Source organism: Delphinus delphis, chromosome 19 (genome assembly GCF_949987515.2).
Source record: "Delphinus delphis chromosome 19, mDelDel1.2, whole genome shotgun sequence".
Taxonomy (NCBI): Eukaryota; Metazoa; Chordata; class Mammalia; order Artiodactyla; family Delphinidae; genus Delphinus; species Delphinus delphis.
Genome location: NC_082701.1, coordinates 19,862,096 through 19,880,843, shown reverse-complemented (window position 1 = coordinate 19,880,843; position 18,748 = coordinate 19,862,096). Strand labels below are relative to the sequence as shown.

The following is an 18,748-nucleotide window of genomic DNA, read 5'->3' as shown; positions in this document are numbered from 1 at the left end:
ATGTTCACGTGGGTTCTTCTTGTGTGCATGTGTCCAAATTCCCCCTTTATATAAGGACACATCATGTTGGATTAGAGGCCCACCCTACTCCAGTTATGACCACATTTTAACTAATTACGTCCACAAAGACTCTATTTCCAAATAAGGTTACATTCTGAAGTGCTGGGGGTTAGGACTTCAACATGTAAATGGAGGGGGTGTGTGTGTGCACACAATTCAACCTGTACCAGGTGTGTTCGGTTAATTGCAGGAAGATCTTGCCGCATCTCCACTTAAGAACTTCTCCTGACTCTCAGCTACCTACAGAATAAAGTGAAAAGCCTGACGACTTGTGAGGGTCTTCACAATCTGGGCTGCACAAGCCTAACCGCCTCCCCTTCAACGCCTCACTGCTCCCCCAGACTCTCTACCCCACGCTGCAGCTCTCTGGAAGATTTACGTTGAACCTCAGATTCCCTGCCTTTTCGGCAGGCGCAGCTCCCTCCTTCCCAGCCGGATTCCGCTCCTCTGCTTGCTTTTTCTCTCCTCTGCGTCTCTCCGGAAAGGCCCTGCGATACAGAATGACTGGTAGAGCACCGAGGGACGTGTGTGTCCCCATCCTCCCCTCCAAGCACGCACATATGCGGTTCTCTCCGCACCCCAGGGCCTTGCACAGTTCCTTGCTCTGGGACCTCCCCGCCCGAGAGTGTTTCGGGTTCAAAGACGCCCAAGCTGAGGTTTCCCCGAGCCTCCAGGTTTTCTGGCTCTTTATAGTTAGAAAGACTCTCACGCCCCCTGGAGGGCGGGACGCGACCGCACCGGGACAGAGAGCAGCCACACTAACAGAGGGAGACTCGTCTTTATTGCCCTTTTAATGCGGGCTGACACCGGGCGGGCTGACAGAGGGGAGAGGGCAGGGCCAGGGTAGGGCCAGGACAGGACCTGAGCAAGGGCTCAGACCCCGGACCGTCCCCCGGGCGCAACAGACGAGGTGGCCTCAGCGGGACACCGGCGCTCGGGGCAGGGGCGCGGCGCTGCCTCTGCGCCTGCGCGGCGGCCCATGGTCAGGATGCCGGCCGCGTGGTTGCCACTGGCCTGCAGGAGGCGCTGCAACCGGCCCTGGAGGCCCGGGGGCCCGGGCCGCCGCTTGCCCAGCGTGAGGATGCCGGCCGCGTGATTGCCCGCGCCGTGCAGTAGCTCGTAGAGGCGGCAGGAGCACGTCTTCTGACGGCAGCAGTCGGGCGGAGGCTGCGCGGCCGCCCCGGGCGACAGCAGTGCAGGCGGCAGCAACAGCAGCAGGAGCAGCAGCGTCACGGTGGCCCAGGAGACCTGGGGAGGCGGAGACCGGGCGCTGAGGGTCGCCCGCATCCAACCCCTACGCCCGGGCCCTGCACAGCTGGCTTCACGCCCCCTCCTGGCCTGTGCTCCTCCCTCGCTGTCGCTTAGCTTGCCTGTCTCTGCGCAGAGCTGTCTGAAGGGCTCTGTTGGAGAAGGGCTCGTGTCTGGCTCCTTTACCTACTCGTCCTTGAAGACCTAGCAGAGGATCTCCTCCAGGAAACCCTTGGAGACCCTCTGGACAGAATGAATCCCTCTCTCCTCTGGGTACCCATTAGAGCGCTGACCACTCCCCCTGAAAACAGACATGTCTGAATCTGCCCCAGACGTTTGTGGAAACTTAGCTCAGGGAAACAGAGGCCCTATTTATCCGCTCCTCCCCCCTCACAGTGGGCAAACACGTGCAAATCAAGGACTGGCAGGATCCAAGCTGTTGTCTTGTCGGCCGCTCCCTTGCAGGGGAAACAGCTCAGTCGCTGTGGGCCAGTTTCCTACCCTCTCAGGGAGCACAACATCCTCACCTGTAAACTGGGTATTAAATAATTCCTACTGTGCAGGGCTTCTGGGAGGATGAAATGAGATGACAGGTGCAAACAGCACCTAATACGTAGTGAAGGCTCAATAAACATGAACCCTTAGGAGAACACGGCACAATGCAATGTTAGCCAAGGCAGATACTCGGCCAAGGGTCCACCCCGTCCGCTGCCTCAGAACCCGCATGGGAAAAGGCCAAGAGCTAGACACCTTCAACCTTTCTTCCAGCTCCCTGAGCAGGCCCTCTCATTGCCCCTGGCCTAATGAGTCACCCCTCCGTCCCCGGGTCTTTACCTTTGTAGAAGGAGTATTCATGGTGTCTGGAGCTCAGAGTGGCGTAGCCGGGAAAGGTGTCGTCTGCAGTCGTCCTAATAGCCAGGAGCTTGGAGGCTGTCAACTGCAACCCGCTACCAGGGTCCTGGGGTTTATAGTGCTCTGGGGTGGCGGGGGAGAGATGGGCACTTGCGTCCACTCTGGGGCCAGACAATGGCAAATCTAAGATTAGCCTCCCGCAGGAGGGCCGTCTCCAGGCTGGGCCCAAGGAACGGCACCAAGGCACTCAGAGACTGGAGGTGGATCATTGTGCTCCTGGCCACCTCCCCGCCCCCGTCTGCCCGCCTGCTCCCTGGAGATGGGGCGGTCTCCGGGCACTAATGAGGCCAACTCGCACCTAGGAATCTGGGAGCACAAAAGAGGCCTTGCCTGGGATGCTGGTGTGGGACAGTGTGTCAGGGGAGCTGCTAATTAGGGGCAGGAAAGGAGGCAGTCGTGAGACTCACTCCCCACAGGATGTGTGTGGGGGGAGAGGGCAGCCAGGCAACAGGCCTCTCCCCCCGTCCTCCTGTCACTGCTCCTGGGGCCTTCAGGCTCCAGGGCCTTCTTCCTCCACGGAAAAGCTTTCTTAGCTGGCTCTCCCTCCCCTCTGTCTCTCTTCTTCCCTCTGTCCCTTTCACCAACCTCCAAGATGGAGAAACTTGAAAGCCAACCCTGGGCAGTGGGAGGAAAGCAGATCCTGCTTTCAGTGGTGATCTCAGTGGTGAGATCCTTCAACATCCCCAGCTTCCTTCCTACCTGGCTGGGCTGCCTGGACAGGAGGGATGGAGTCCCATCCCACCATCAGCAGGGAGAGAGCCACCACGGGGTGAAGGACACATGCCATCTCTAGGCTGATGTCTTATCCAGGGCATTGTCTACTGAGCACCAGTTCCATGCCAGGCCCTGCTCTGGGCACTGGAGTGACAGTGTGCATAGGATATAGCCCAGTTTTCAAGGAGCTCCAAAGTCCAGGTGGGGAGGCGACCCGGCAAAAGGCTAGCTCAGTGGAGAAAGGCCTCTGAAAAAGCCTTGCATGAAAAGTGGGTTTCATCACGTAAGGTCAGGGGAGAAGGCATTCTGAAGAAGGGACAAAGACCTAGACATGACAGCGCTTATTTCTCGCGGGAAGTAAGGCGTGGTCCACAGATCACTTCTCTTACAAGAGAGAGGTGACTGGACAGGTAAGTGAGGCCAGGGTGGGTCAAAGGGTCTTATTGGCTAAGCTGATTGGTCTTGATCTCACGGGCGCCAAGGCGCTGTGGGAGGATTTGAGCAGGAAGGAGTTGTGGGCTGGTGGGGGAACGGGTGGGAGGGGGCAGGGGCCTGGATGTGGGGCATGGAATCTAGAAGTGGTAACTCAGAGGCAGAACCTGAGGCTTGGCCACGGACTGGGATCAGGTGCCGAGGTACTTAGGAGGAGCTGCGGGGCTTTGGGCAAACCTCACGACCCCACGAAGACTCAGTTTCCCCACTGGTAAGATGGACGGTTAAGCCCGATGGTCTCTGGAGCCGCTTCCTGCTCTGATTCTTTATGAGTTACAGTACAGGGCCTGCCCATGGAAGTGATTTGCGGGTGTTGGGCCAGGAAGGGGACTCGTGCTAAGCCAGGGCAAGGGGAGTTGGGGAGCAGCCCCTCCGCATTTAAGTAAAGCTTGGAATGGGGAGAGGTAGGACGAGGGGCTCTGTGTCTTCTGGGTTGACTTTGGCTGTGGTAGGGGTCCCCGAGGGCTCTGCGGGCCCACACACTCAGGGCCTGCCCCAGCCCAGAGGGGGAGTGTGGGGAAAGCCCTGGTGTCCAGAGCTGAAGCTGGGAGGGGAGCCCAGGCTGCAGCAGCACCAGAGCGAATGGGACCACTGGTTTCCCCAAAGGCAGACCCCAAGCCAAGATTCTGGGTGCAAGAGGTTTATTTGGGCGGTGATCCAAGAAAGCACATAAGGGAGTAGGGACGGGAGGGAAAGAAGGAGAACCAAGGACTTTGTTAACGAGAGGGTTACCGCTGGGGGCAACTGGTGGTGACCCTCCGAGGGAGACAATGCAGAATACGCTTCAGGTTGTCCCACTGAGGGACGAAGAAGCTGAGGTCTGCGATCACCAGCTCCTGTTCCTTTGCTGACTGAGGGTCACTCCTGAGAGCATTAACTCCCAACACTTCCAGCCTGCCTGGTGCATGGGCTGAGAGACACAGGCACTGTCAGCGTGGACTGGAACCCCAGGGACTTCCACGGTGGGCCGGGGGGCTCCAGATGGGGCACTGCTGGTGTCTGCTCTATCCCTGAAGTCAACTCCTCAGAACTGACAGACTAGGTCGGGCCTCCCTAAGGCCCAGCAGCTCTGATGGGCCACCGTCAGCTGACACTCGAAGACCCTGGCCAAGGGCTCCCCATCCAGAGGGGCCCCAGAGGAAAGAGCGAGGCAGCCCGTGAGGGTGAACAGGGCAGTGGGCAGGCCTCAGCTCAGGATAGCACCCTCCTCTGCAGGTACTGGGCCAGGTACCTGTGCTTGAGGACCCGGGGCATCTCAGGAGGGAAGGGGGCTGAGGGGCAGGCAGCGAGGGCTGCCCGCAGTTCTCTGAAGGCCCCCCACCCCACCAGGTGGACTCGGGCAGGGCCCACGCTGCCCCGGAACCGCAGGGACTTGTAGCGAGCTGAGGCTTCCTGAAGGCAGTGGTCAAGCTGGAAACAGAACGGCCTGCGTGAGGCTGGTGTGGGGCTGGGTGGTGTGTGGTGAGGCACGCACGGCCGTGTCCAGGGAATGCGTGGGTAGCAGTTTCGTGCATATACGTGTGTGTCCGTGGGACTCATCCCTCCCTTCCCAGAGCCCCGGGGAGGTTCTCCCGCCCACACCCCTCCTCCCCATCTCTCCCCTGTGCCCACAGCACCTGGGGGCGTGCAGAGTGAAAGGGACATGCAGTCATACCCTGTCCCTGTCTCTCGTGTACCTTGTCTCGATTTTCCTCCGACAAGTTCCTTAGCCCCTTCAGTGCCACAAACACCTCATAGTGGGGAGCAGAACCCTCAGAGGAATCTGTAGACAAACCCCGCATCGTGGACACGTGCTTTTGTGAACAAGGCAGCATCGAAAGCCGAAGCCTACTGCCCCCACCTGCTCTTCCCCACTCCCAGGTTCACAGCGGGGAGAAAAGGAGTTTCTTGGCAGGGAGTGGGGTGAATGGAGAGAACATGGATAGAGGCAGCAGGAGGGATGGGAGTTAGATATGGGGAAGGACTTTTGTTAGGAGCAGCAAAGCAGGCTAACTCTTTTCTCTTTCCTAGAGATCTCCCAGCAGGATGGGTATGGGTTGGGGGACAGTCGAGCCAAGGACGGGAGGCAGGAGCCAGTGGAGAAGCTTACCCAGAATGCTGCTCTCCACACAGCCATGGTCCAACAGCCTGGCCCCTGGCCACTGCCCCACCGCCCGGCCCAAGGCCTCAGAGAACACGTCCTCACCAGTGTCTTCGCCTCGAACACTCAGGGTCTGGCCCAGCCTGGGGAGGAGGAAGCAGGAGGAAGAGGAACCCAGGGCAAAAGGATGATCTCTCAGCCACCCAGGGGGTCACTTACCTGCAGATGAACCTGACGACTGGACACTGATTGTAGGCACCAACCACCTGGACCACGTCACCCAGGCGGCACCTGATAGAGTAGAAGTGGGGGTGAGGTCAGGCCCAAAGGCCCATTAGCACATGCCCCTGGCTTTCAGCAGGGTTCCAGAGGGCCTGAGGTGGCCTGGGGGTGGGCAGCCAGGTGGTCACCTGGTGAGGCTGGTGTGGTCAGTCAGCACCAGTTCGTACTCCTTGCCCTTCTGGGCTTCGGCCAGTAGGACGGTGGGGGCAGCCTCTTCCCGGGTTCCTTCCTTGAGTGGGAGCAGCTCAATAAAGGGGCCTCCAGGGGGCAGAAGGTACAGGCCATGGGGCTGCTCTGGCCACAGACTCAGGCCCACCGCCCCTGTGGGGAGCAAGTGGCTTCTTCATCTGGTGGTACCGTTGGGCAATAGCCCCTCACCCTGGATCCCAGTCCCCAATCCTCTGAGCATCGATCCCACTGCTGCCCTCCCACTCCACCCTTCCTGGCTCCCCCAGGCTCAGCCCTCTGCCTCTAAGGTCTTAATTGGGAAGGGGCGGTGGTTCTGGAGGTGATGGACCTGTGATTAAATGCTGGTGTGGTGTAAATGTGTGTGTCTCTTAACCTCTATGAGCCTCAGTTTTTTCATCTGTAAAATGGAGCTGCTGGTTGGGCAGGATTAGATGAGATGCTTATATAGGGCTTGCGACTCGGCAGCTAGCTGTGTGACCTCTGCCCCCTGCCCTCACCTCACTACCCTTGAGTCTTGCTGACCTCCAGAGGCAGCATAAGCAGGTGAGAAGAAGGCTAGCCCTTGGCACCACAAGGCCCCCAGGGCAGCCACAGCCTCCGCCTGGCCTCCTGCATCCAGAGTCACCACCACCTGAAGCTTTGGCCAGAGCCGAAGGGCCAGTCCTCGGGGTCCCTGCTCCAGGGCCTCCCGCAGCTCAGCTGCCCGTCTGGGGAGAGATGCTCCTGGGTTCCCAGCAGCTAATGCCTCAGCCAGCTCTTCGCCATCGGCCTCCAGGCCCAAGAAGACGTCTAGGAGCTCGACCGCCGTCCCAGCTTCCAGAGCCCGCAGGCCCGGGGACCTCAGTGCCTCCAGAAGCAGGGCCCTAGGGTCCTTGGCTCCAGCAGGGCCCAACTGGCCCAGGGCATGCCAAGGCCAAGGGAGCGGGTAGGGCCAAGGGGAGGAAGGGGTCACACGGGCCGTGCCTTCTGGGGCCAGCACTTCTGGGCAGGTCTTCTTTAGGGCTGCCAGACCCAGCAAGGTGGCCTGGAGGGAGACAAGAGGCAGTGTCATTGGCCCTGGGCCTGAGCCAGACCCTGAGGCCCCAGGTATTTTGTTTGTTTGTTTCCCATTCTGATGGGAGGGTTTGGCTGCAGTTAGGGGTCTCTGGCGGGGTTGGGCTCCAGCCTTCCCAGTTTACCTGCAGAGAGACCTCCCCACGGTACTGGTTTGAGGTAGGAGGCAAGAGCTGCACTCCACTTTCTTCCTCCTGGAGCTGGCTGGCCTTGGTCAGAGGGAGATGATTCCGGAAGACGCCTATATCTGTAGCCCCAAAGACATCGTAAAATCCTCATGAAGCCACAGAGTTTCCCAAGAGTTTCAGGTAAGACTGGTGAGGCCCCTGAGGAAGGAACCCAGAATAGGCCTGGGGCAAGAGGGGCTGTCAGGGCCCAGGATGGGAAAATTCATCTTGAACAATCTCGGGCCTGGGTAGGGTCTCTGGGTCAGGTCCCTCTGTGTTGGCAGTAGAAGGGGGAAGGGAGGTCTTCAGGTTCCGGAATCTGACTGTCCTATGGGGTTTCTTTCTCTTTGGGCCACCTCCCCAGACCCCGGGAAACACACCTGTGCTCCCCCTGAGGGGACAGCGGGGACTCTGGGCTCCCTGCAGACACCGCCTCAGGGCCCGCTGCTGGCTCTGGCCCGCGTGCAGCGTGCTCCGCACTAGGCTCTTCCGCTGCCAGGCGGCTGCCCAGCACAGGGCCCCCCATGCCACACGGTGCTGGAGATGGACCAGCCAGGACAGTCTGGCATCCTGGGACGGCCGCCGCCGCCAGAGCACGGCCAGCGGCAGCAGCAGGAGGCACAGCACGAGGCACGGCAGCAGCGGCAGCAGCATCTCCAAGCAGCTCCTGGCAGGAGGAAGGTCCCCAAGTACTGGCACTAGGGGGAGGGGGGAAAACCCATTTCCTCCCCCCCACTCTCCCGCGCACAGGAACACCAAGTGAAACCTGTCAGGCAGGTGATGCGGGGGAGAGAACATCAGGGCTTTGGGGTCACACTGACCTGAGTTTGGATCCTGGCTCTGCCCCTCGTTAGCTGTCTGGCCCTGGGTAACTCAGCCAGCTGCTCTGAGCTCCGTTCCCTTCCCCGATCTGTAAAATGGGAATAATAATACCCCTCAGAAAGTGCAGGAAAGGCATGGCATGGTGCCTGGCACACAGCAGGTACTTAACGGATGGCACGTCTGGCCCACTACCGAGAGGCTCTGCTTTGTCCAGGATCCACCCTGTCCCAGCATCCTGTGCGCCCCCGAAGCCCACATGCACCTGTCACAGCCCACATGTGCCTCTGCCTGGCACCCAGGGCCCCCTCAGCAGCCCCCTCAGCCTCAGTACACAACCTGCCAGAAGGATAGAGCCACAGCTTTAAAGGGCTGGGCCTGAACCAGGAAATCCGGCCACCGGGCCTGAGGGAGGAGCTGGGAAGGGGGGGGCTCTTAAAGGGGCAGGTTGCCTAAGGGCCGCTGTGCTGGGAGCTGGCCCAAGCTGGCAGGTGGAGGGAAGTTAGGGCCAGAGTATCGTGGTCCTCAGACTCGTATCAGCTTGAGCCGGGAGTGGGGTGCACCCCATCCTGGAGCAGGTGCAAACTTGAGAACTGTTAAAAAGCAAAAATGTTTTCCAATCCAGAATTGGTCTCCACAAGGTAGTAGAGGAAGGAAATACTTTTGTTATTGAATAAACGTTAAAGCAGAGTGTGCAGCATCACAGGCAATCTGCCGGGACTGCAGAGAGAAAAGAGTCTCACTCCCTTTTAAAGCCAGAGCCAGGCAGACACAACCCATTAACACCTGTTCTCAAGATAACTACCTGGTAATTGAGGTCACCACCTGTGTTAGCTTATTGGCTTTATGGCGAGGAAACACAAACTTCTCCCATCCTTATGCCAGGAGGTAGTTTTGCAACTGGGAATAAGGTGCCCGATGGAGCTCGGCTCCCCCATCCTACTGAACAGCTTGAGAAGCTGTGCTCAGAATGAGGTTCTTCTGCTGTCCGTGGTTAAGCCCTCTCTCCACCTGTGCCCTTGACCCAGGCTCTCAGACACCGAAACCTTTCCCTACACCCTCACCTGCCTCTCCGTCTTGCCGTCTCTCTTCTTCTCACAGCTGAGCTCTTAAAGTATACAATTCAGTGGTCTCTAGTATCTTCATAGGTATGTGCAACACCAACAGTCAATTTTATAACATTTTCGTCACCACAGAAGCAATCCCAGGCCCTGTAGCTATCACCTCCCAATCCCTTCCCACCTCCCTGCCCCCAGCCCTAAGCAACCACAAATCTACTCTCTCTATATATACATTTCCCTATTCTGGACATTTCATTGTAAATGGAATCATATAACATGTGGTCTTTTTTTTTTTTTTTTTTGCGGTACGCGGGCCTCACTGTTGTGGCCTCTCCCGTTGCGGAGCACAGGCTCCGGACGCGCAGGCTCAGCGGCCATAGGCTCACGAGCCCAGCCGCTCCGCGGCATGTGGGATTTTCCCGGACCGGGGCACGAACCCGTGTCCCCTGCATCGGCAGGCGGACTCTCAACCGCTGCGCCACCAGGGAAGCCCAAGATGTGGTCTTTTGAGTCTGGCTTCTTTCACTTAGCATGTTTTCAAGGTTCTTCCATGTGGTACTGTGTACCGGTAGTTCATTCCTTATTATTGCCAAATAATGTTTCATCGTATGGATGTCTCACATTTGTTTATCCATTCATCGGTTGATGGACACTTGGGTCATTTCCACTCTTTGGCAATTATGTAAAATGCTGTTACGAATGTTTGTACAAGTTTTTCTGTGGACATGTATTTTCTTGCATAAAAATGGAATGCAAGGGATTCACTGCGTTCCATTGAGTGGAATGTCAGGGTCCTGTAGTAATGGTTTAACTGTTTAAGGAACTGCTAAATTGGTTTCCAAAGTGGCGTCACCATTTTACATTCCCACCACCAGTATATGAGGGTCCTAGTTTCTCTACATCCTTGTCAACACTTGTTATTATCTGACCTTTTGATTATAGTCATCTTAGTGGGGTGTGAAGTGATCTGAGTCAGTTTTTGCATTTTCCTGATGACCAATGATGTCGAGCATCTTTTCATGTGTTTACTGGCCATCTGTATACTTTTTCGGAGAAACGTCTTTTCAGCTTCTTTACCCATTTTTTAATTGGACTACTTGTCTTTTTATTATTAAGTTGTAAGAGTTCTTTGTATATTTGACATACAAGTCTCCTATCAGATATATATGATTTTCAAATATTTTCTCCCATCTTTTTGTTATTTTTCATTTCCTTGATAGTGTCCTCTGAAGCACAAAATTTTTAGTTCTGATGAAGCCCAACCACCTATTTTTTCTCTTGCTGTTTGTGCTTTTGGTGTTGTATCTAAGAATTCATTGTCAAATCCAAGGTCATGAAGATTTACCCTTATGTTTTCTTCCAATAATTTTATAATCTTAGCTCTTACATTTAGGTCTCTGATCCATTTTTTGGATCCATTTTTTATTGTGGTAAAACATATATGAGTTACCATTTTAACCATATTTAAGTATCCACTTCAGTGCCATTAGGTACATTGACATTGTTGTGCAACCATCACCATCGTGTCTCTCCAAAATTTTTCATCTTTCCAAACTGAAACTCTGTACTCATTAAACAATAACTCCCCATTCCTTGGCAACCACCATCCTATTTTCTGTCTTTATGAATTTGACTACTCTAGGTGCCTAATATAAGGGGAATCTTACAATATTTGTCCTTTTGTGTCTGTCTTATTTCACCTAGCATAATGTCTTCGTGGTTAAGATTCATCCGCGTTGTAGCATGTGTCAGAATTTCCTTCCTTTTTAAGGAAGGAAATATACGTTGTATGTATACACCACATTTATCCATTCATTCATTGATGGACTTTTCTGTTTTTACCTTTTGGCTATTATGAACAATGCTGCTATGAACACGGGTGTACAAATATCTGTTTGAATCCCTCCTTTTAATTCTTTTGGGTATACTCCCAGACGGGGAAGGGCTAGATCATATGGTAATTCATATGTCTAATTTTTTGAGGAACCACCATACTGTTTTCACAGCAGCTGCACGATTTTACATGCCTGCCTTCAATGTACAAGGGTTCCAATTTTTCCACATCCCCTACCACAGTGGCTGTTTTCTGTTTTGTTTTGTTTTTTAAATCTCTGACACGGCTCAATAAGGCTGCCTTTAAAAAATATATTTATTTTATTTATTTTCTTAATTTTTTTGGCTGTGTCGGGTCTTAGTTGCAGTATGCGAGATCTTTCGTTGCAGCACGTGGGCTTCTCTCTAGTTGCGGCGTGTGGGTTTTCTCTATCTACTTGTGGCCCACGGGCCCCAGGGCACGTGGGCTCTGTAGTTTGCGGCATGTGGGCTCTCTGAGATGCAGGCTTAGTTGCCCCGCAGCATGTGGGACCTTAGTTTCCCGACCAGGAATCAAACCCGCGCCCCTGCACTGGAAGGTGGATTCTTTACCCCTGTACCACCAGGGAAGTCCCTGTTTTTGTTTTTTTATAATAGCCAACCTGATGGGTAAGAAGTGGTATCTCATCGTGGTTTTGATTTGCATTTCCCTTACAACTGAGCATCTTTTCCGGTGCTTTTTGTCCACCTGTATATCTTCTTTGGAAAAATGTCTATTCATGTCATGCTCCCATTTAAAATTTGTTGTTGTTGTTGAGGAGTTCTTTATATATTCTGGCTATTAACCCTCATCAGACATACGATTTGCAAATATTTTCTCCCATTCTGTGGGTTGCCTTTTCACTCTGTTAGTAGTGTCTTTTGAAGCATAAAAGTCTTTCTATTTTTTATTTTTTTGGCTGCACTATGGCGCGGCTTGCAGGACCTTAGTTCCCCAGCCAGGGATTGAACCTGGGCCACTGCAATGAAAGCACCGAGTCCTAACCACTGGACCACCAGGGAATTCCCCAAAGTTTATTTTGATGAAGTCCAATTTATCTTCTGCTCCCTGTGCTTCTGGTGTCTTGGCCAAGAAATCATTGCCAAATCCTCCACCATGAAGCTCTGTTTTCTTCTTAGAGTTTTATATAGCTTTAGCTCTTACGTTTAGATGTTTGATCCATTTTTAATTTTTATATATGATGTAAGGTAAGGTTCCAAATTCATTCTTTCACTTGTGGCTATCCAGTAGTCCCAGCACTATTTGTTGAAAAGACTATTCTTTTCCCATTGAATGGTCTTGGCACCCTTGTCAAAAATTTGTTGACCATAGACACATTGGTTTCTTTCTAGACTCTGAATTCTATTCCACTTATCTATAGGTCTATCCTTATGCCAGTACCACACTTTGTTGATTACTGTTTCTTTGTAGTAAGCTTTGAAATTGGTAAGTGTGACTACTTCATTTTTGTTTTTCATTTTGTTATGTAGGACTGTATTGTCTAATTTCCATATATTTGTGAATTTTCCAGGGCTTCTGATAAAGCTGCTCAACACCATTAGTCATCAGAGAAATGCAAATTAAAACTGACTCAAGTCATGTCACACTCCACTAGGATGGCTATAATCAAAAGGTCAGAAAATAACAAGTGTTGGCAACAATGTAGAGAAATCAGAACCCTCATGTAAAATGGTGCAGCCACCTTGGAAACCAGTTTAGCAATTCCTTGTTTCTTGTCCAAGTAAACCAGTTTCCTTGTTTAGTGAGTGGCAGGATTATGTTAGTGAGTCTATCTGCTCCCCACTGCCCACCCACATACACAGTGTGAAGCCTCTGATATTGCTACTTAGGGGGGAGTTATGCCCACAGTCACCCTAGCAGGACAGTGATTTGCACAGATCTCTCCTTGTCTCTTTCCCCGACCACACCCAGCTGTTAAACTACACTAGTTGCTGGCTGATTGCTATATTTTTCAACAACGCCCTGGGGGAATAAATGGCTCCACAAATTGATCCAATCAAATTCAGGCTTCTGGGCTTCCCTGGTGGCGCAGTGGTTGAGAGTCCACCTGCCGATGCAGGGTACTCGGGTTCGTGCACCGGTCTGGGAAGATCCCACATGCCGCGGAGCGGCTGGGCCCGTGAGCCATGGCCGCTGAGCCTGCGCGTCCGGAGCCTGTGCTCCGCAGCGGGAGAGGCTGCAACAGTGAGAGGCCCGCCTACCGCAAAAAAAAAAAAAAAAAAAAAAAAAAAAAAATTCAGGCTTCTTTGAAGGGATAGTTTCAAAGGTCAGTATTTGAGATTTGTTCTGACCCTGAGAGAGTTCCTCCCAGCTGTATCTTTACCCATTTCTTTTCTTTTCTTCCTTCCTTCCTCCCTCCCTCCCTCCTTTCCTCCTCCAGGGAAGTCCCCCTAATTGTTCTTTAAGAGTCAGCTCAGCTGTTCGGTGCCCTTCCTGTCTGTTCTTTTGTATTTGATAATGGCCTTGGGATAGGTTTAAGGCAGCAGGAGCCAATATCCTATCATAATTGGTTGTGTTAGCTGTCTTTCCCATGTTTTTGGTTGCGTTGGGTCTTAGTTGCGGCACACGGGATCTTCGTTGAGGCATGTGGGATCTTCTGTTGCAGCGCGTGGGCTCTTCATTGTGGCGTGTGGGTTTTCTCTCTCTAGTTGTGGCACGGGCTCCAGGGTGTGTGGATTCCCAGACTGCAGTCCTCTTGAGGGCAGGAATGATTTCTCATCCCATACACAAGCCTGGCTCAGGGCAGGCACTCTAAATATGCTAAATTTTAAGAATGAACTTTCTAACAGGAATAGGAGATAAAAGACTATCATTCTAATTTTCAAAACCTCATGTGAACAGGAAGGTAAGAAATGCCCCCATCTGCCATCAAAGCTGGGGACACACACACTCTGAGGCGGCCAATGCCCAACTAGTTCCTCTTTTCAGAGCCACACTGATGATTTCAAATTTTTCCCTATGAAAGCCACTCTATCTCACCACCTGATGGAAAAAAATAAAAAGAGGACTCAATATTGTCCATTTAGAGGAAGTATTTATTGTAACGTAAAATACACAAATCGTAAACAATACTTTTTTGGTGCCACTATACTAACCTGCATCAACACTAAAATCTGTATCTGAAATAATTTCACAAAGTTTTATAAAGAAAAATTATAAAAAGTATGTTTCCATTTTAAGTTATATTCACTTTTAGTCTCCCTCCCACCCCCTACGAAGCCCCGCACATACCACACATTGAAACATTTTGATGACGTGCCCATGTGTGTCTGGGAGCGAGTGAGAGGCTGAGGTGGCCAGGACTTGCCAGCCACCTCTCCTTGCGGTTTGCAGAACAGGGAGAAGACAGAAGATACATGCAGAGAGCGAGCGCAACTTTCAGTCAAAAATCTCTCCCATCTACAGGCATAGCCTCAGGAGAACGGAGGACAGCTCAGCCACTGGACGTGCGCGGGAACCCCAGGCTCAGGGCAGCCACTTGCTTGGGAACCTGTCCCCCCAACCCCAGTGCTAACTAGGCAGTGAGAGCTCTGCCCTCGGCACGCCTGTGGCTAGGCCCACTCCTCATCTGAAAGTGTGTCAATCCCTGCCCCCAGGGCTGCTGGGACAACCAGGGCCGGCACTCAGGGTGCCCCGGTGTCGGGCATGAGAGGTCTCTTTGAGTCCAGGAGCAGCCAGGCTTCCTTTCTACCTTTCTCCAACACTCCCAACCTCAGGGGGGATTTTCATCAAATCTCGAGGGGACGTAAGGGGCTTCGCAGCACCCTGCGTCGGGGCTGGTATCCAGGGAGGAGTCCGCCTGCTCCTCAGAGGCAGAGACGGTCTACTGCCCAGCACAGAAGAGTAAATCAGTGTATGAAACCAAGCTAGGGCAAAGAGCAGCTTGTAAAAAGTCCTCTTTCAATAAATAATTTACTACAGAGGAATATTTTCCTTTAACATCAAAACACTGATAAATTCAGAAGTTATTTTTGTAAAAAAAATATGTTTATTTACTCACATGTATAAAAATAATGTTTTTAGGGCCATTCTCTCCTGGGTGTGGTCAGGCCCTTCTTTTGGAGGGGGGCTGGGGGTGACCTTACAGGCCTAACCCCAAAGTTATACCTGCTTCCCCCTCTTCCCACCTGCCTGCCATGGCCCATTCCTTCCTTCGGTATAAAGCTATGGAACAAACTTTGGATAAAGTTACGCCGAGGGTTTTTGGTTTTGCCTTGTTTTTGCAAAGCAAACTTCTCAGCAAACTCGCTGACTGCATTTCCCCAAATTACCAATGCCGACACCCAGCACCCTGCACCAGGGTGGCAACGCACTGGTCCTGGGTTCAGCCCACATTCCTGCCACCCACTCCCCAAGACATTGTGTGCGGACAGTGAAGGGAAATGAGGTGACCTGCGTCCCAGTGGCACAGGACCTGACGCAGGAAGAAAGAATTCTGATGTCAAATTAGGGTGGGAAGGGAAAAACAAGTCCCAATTTGGAAACAAAAACACCATTCAACCTTTGCAAAATGCCATTATCAATAAGCCTTTGAAAAGCCTCGCTCGTGCCTCTACCAGCACAGAGGAAGGACAGGCAGACAGGACAGCCACTCCCGGGTAACAAGGCAACGTTCTCAGCGCCTGCGAGCCGGGGCTGGGCAGTCCACTCTGGCCACGACACAAAGGACATCAACACTGTAAGCTCTAGTTATGTGACTCTCTTTTCTTTCCTCTACTTCATCAAACGTGCCTGCACATGCGTACACACATAGGAGCTAAGCGGCAACTCCGTGGGGGCTGGGAATCAGCGGGAGAGGCAGAGAACATTTAGATGGGTTACGGGTTATTTAAAAAGCCACTACCCATCGGAAAACCCACATCTTCCCTTGCCCCAGCGATTGCTCTATGTCCCCCCTTCTCCCATCCCTACCGAGGAAAATGGGGATTGGGGGACAGGGAAGGAGGGAGGACTGGTTTTCTTTGTGAAAAGGCAGCTTCTACGTTTCAGAAGAAAAGTGGAAACAATCATGTTCATATATCAATGGCTTGGCAGACACAGTGACAAAAAGATTCACCAGACACGAGGTGCTTTCACCTCCCTCTGTCCTTCTCTCACTTCAACAGCCACATGTCCGAGTTCAGCCACCCTCAAAACACATGGCCAAGTTCCAGGGTTCATGGAACTAACTACCTTTCGGCACAAGGTTAAAACAACCACAGCTTCTGTTTGTGGCCCCACTGCTGCAGCTAAGCTCCGGACAGCAAGGGGGAGAAACAGCCCAACGTGCAATCTCACACACACACACACACACACACACACACACACACACACACACACACACACACTCACATTCCCTTCACTGGTGCCACCATGCACAGAAACACTAAAGTCACAACTAGTAGTAACACTTCACATTATGAGTATTGTTTCCAAAGCGAAGCGATTCATGGAATTAAAACATCCACAAAAGTAACTCCTCTGGCGAGGATGAAGAAGCTGGAGGTGGCCACGGGGGGTCACGACTGTGCGTGGGGGATCCACTGACTGTCCATAGGTCGGCCTAAGAGCTCCTCCACGCGCCGTGCCACGTCCATCGTGTCGTCCAGATCAAAGTCCCCATCATTGTCAATGACGGGGTCAGGGCTTGGGAGGGAAAGGGGAGAGGTTACGGGAAGGGAAAGGTTGCCAGAGGCCAATGAGGAGCAGCAGAGTCCACCCCGCACCCCCCCAGGTGAGCGGCTCAAGACCGACCGCCTGCACCCTTGGCCCAGGCCTCGCAGGAAAGCAGCACTCTGACCTGAGCCCTGGGGCAGAGTCCTTTGCTAGCTGGTTGGACAGAGTGACTCGGACTAAAATACCCAGCCTACCTGCCCCTAACACTGGCTGCCCGCACACACCTAAACCCCACCTGGTCCTTATACAAAGCCAGAAAAATCTCCACTTTAAGAGAGGGGAGCAGGTGCCATCTGCCCAACCCCACTCTAAACTACCAACACCTACTGGTTGAATGTCTCCCTCCCACCTGGGCATGTGCCAGAGCCCGGCCTGGCCTGGGTGGTCTCAGACCTAGAGGAGCTCTGGGTTCCTTGCCCACCAGCCCTCTGGTGCCCAGCCTGAGGCCAAGTGCCCAGTTCCTCCCCTCGGAGCCCCAGGAGAACACAACCTACTTCTGTGGGTACATGTTATAATGAGCCTGGGGGCACACGGCTGGGGAGGGGGCCTGGTCCATGTAGGTGGCACTGCTCCCGGCAGAGTCCGCAGAGGCGCTCACAAACCTGCGAGAGGAAGCAGGGCACAGCCTCAGCAGGGAGGGGCTCGGGGGCCACCTTCGTGTCTTTTTCAGGTGCGGAAGGACAGAGTGCCCGCTGAGCCTGGGGCCCTGGCTGCAGGAGCGGGGCCCTGGGTACCGACGCCCTGGTGACCAAGCCCAGCTCCCTCCCCAGTAGGGGTGGCGGTGAGGGGTGAGGAGAGCCAGGTGCGGGGGGTGAGAGGAGAAGAGAGGCAGCAGGAGACCAGAGCTGGACCCGGGACACTTACTCAGGGACCACTTGCTTGATCTGTGGCTTCACGTATCCGTCCACTGCTTTAGCTGCCGAGGGGGAAGAGTGATGAAAACCAAAGTTCTCAAATGAAATGAAAATGCAGTCTCCCTTAAGAATCCCATCTTTTCTCAGGATGTGACGCAACTGTCTCATTTTATCTTAGGATCCAGCATAAGCACATCTTTTAATCCGTTAGGAAGACCCAGTAGAGTTGAGAAGCCTCAATACTGACACCGCAAGGTAAGACAGCTTCCAAGCTGGCTTGGATGTGTTAATTAATTCTTCAAACCACAGGAAAGATATGCTTCAATACAAATCTAAATCAAACATTAACTGCATTCTAACTGTAAAAAGAAAACATATCTTAAAAAGTTTAAAGTCGCAGATGCAGAAAGACAGGGGACAAAACGAGGACCAACAGGAGGAGGTTGCAACAGGACAAATTCTCATTCAAATAAGGAAGAACGCTGTCATCACAGGAACTCCCCGAAAGAGTCTCGGGAAGAACTGATTTCTTCATCACTGGAGGTCTTCACGTGGAAGGTGTACCAGCACTCGCTAGGGGTCATGCGGAAAAATCTAAGCATTAGAGGGGAATTAATTTGACTTGAGGATCCCGGGAGTTACTCTAGTTCTGAGCTTCTACCCTTTTAGGAAAGGGAATGTCACTCTGTCAGGTGTCTGCGTGCTCTTTTCGTGGGGTTTCTGCACTCGGGGGTAATAGGATGCTCATGCCTCCCAGCGGGTGCTGTTTGTGCTGTGTGGCTGGTTAAAAAGAATGCTGCCGCTGTGTCTCACTCTTCACAGCGTCCCCACCGGGACGTGGCAGGCTAGGGATAACCTAGCAGATAAGCTAGAGTTACCTTTTCAAAAGGCTGATTATGGAAATCCAGCTAAGTAGGTAGTAGGAATGTGATGGTCTGAAGTCGGTGAATGAAGTCTTGTTTCCTGGGTGTGTAAATATGGAAATAAGTATAAGCTTAACTGTATCAGACAATGAAGATTCCGCTGAGGTCAGAAGGATGACTCAGCCCAAGAGAATGAACTGCTCCGTGGGTCACACATTGCTTGTTATCCTGACCTGCTTCTACTGGGGCTTCGAATGTCAGGAGCTGCCTTTTCATAATATCTCATAGGCTTTTTGTGCTTTACGGTCTACAAGAGAATTTTACAGACTGGCAGAACAGATAAAAAAGACAAAGAAATGCTGTAAAAATAGGATTGAAAAATCTAGATTAGTTGTGCTAACAAAAAGAAGCAGTGGTGGGTTTAAT

At 52.8% G+C, this 18,748-nt stretch overlaps 2 protein-coding genes across 10 annotated transcripts in view; both read right to left on the bottom strand.

Moving 5' to 3' along the window:
• Positions 1-855: 855 nt before the first annotated feature.
• On the bottom strand, positions 856-8,411 carry GHDC (GH3 domain containing). 5 transcript variants are annotated; one of them, XM_059996505.1, is made up of 11 exons: positions 8,282-8,372; positions 8,019-8,107; positions 7,578-7,864; positions 7,156-7,277; positions 6,500-7,001; positions 5,917-6,109; positions 5,726-5,797; positions 5,516-5,649; positions 5,081-5,188; positions 2,143-2,283; positions 856-1,308 (listed from the first exon to the last, which is right to left on the bottom strand). In XM_059996505.1, the coding sequence occupies exons 3-11, from the start codon at positions 7,849-7,851 to the stop codon at positions 977-979; spliced, it is 1,878 nt and encodes a 625-aa protein (XP_059852488.1). In that variant the 5' UTR covers positions 7,852-7,864; positions 8,019-8,107; positions 8,282-8,372; the 3' UTR covers positions 856-976. The 5 variants fall into 5 exon arrangements, 4 of the variants coding, with proteins under 4 accessions (XP_059852488.1, XP_059852489.1, XP_059852491.1 ...); XM_059996506.1 differs by having other exon boundaries at positions 8,212-8,347; XR_009516901.1 differs by having other exon boundaries at positions 1,175-1,308; positions 5,103-5,188.
• A 5,561-nt stretch (positions 8,412-13,972) lies between these two features.
• Positions 13,973-18,748, bottom strand: part of LOC132414190 (signal transducer and activator of transcription 5B) — a 71,802-nt gene continuing 67,026 nt past the window's right edge. For all 5 annotated transcript variants that reach the window (XM_059996569.1, XM_059996570.1, XM_059996568.1 and 2 more), the window contains 3 exons: positions 17,470-17,521; positions 17,100-17,207; positions 13,973-16,575 (listed from right to left, as the gene is read on the bottom strand). In XM_059996569.1, coding sequence (XP_059852552.1) covers positions 16,449-16,575; positions 17,100-17,207; positions 17,470-17,521 — 287 coding nt within the window. In that variant the 3' untranslated portion in view covers positions 13,973-16,448. The remainder of the gene's footprint in view (positions 16,576-17,099; positions 17,208-17,469; positions 17,522-18,748) is intronic.

Coding starts and splice junctions, on each gene's coding strand:
- GHDC (XM_059996505.1), bottom strand. CDS start 7,851: ATGCTGCTGCCGCTGCTGCCGTGCCTCGTGCTGTGCCTCCTGCTGCTG. Junction 7,002..7,155: donor GTGGGGAGGTCTCTCTGCAG/GTAAACTGGGAA, acceptor GTCTCCCTCCAG/GCCACCTTGCTGGGTCTGGC. Junction 6,110..6,499: donor TGCTTATGCTGCCTCTGGAG/GTCAGCAAGACT, acceptor TGCTCCCCACAG/GGGCGGTGGGCCTGAGTCTG.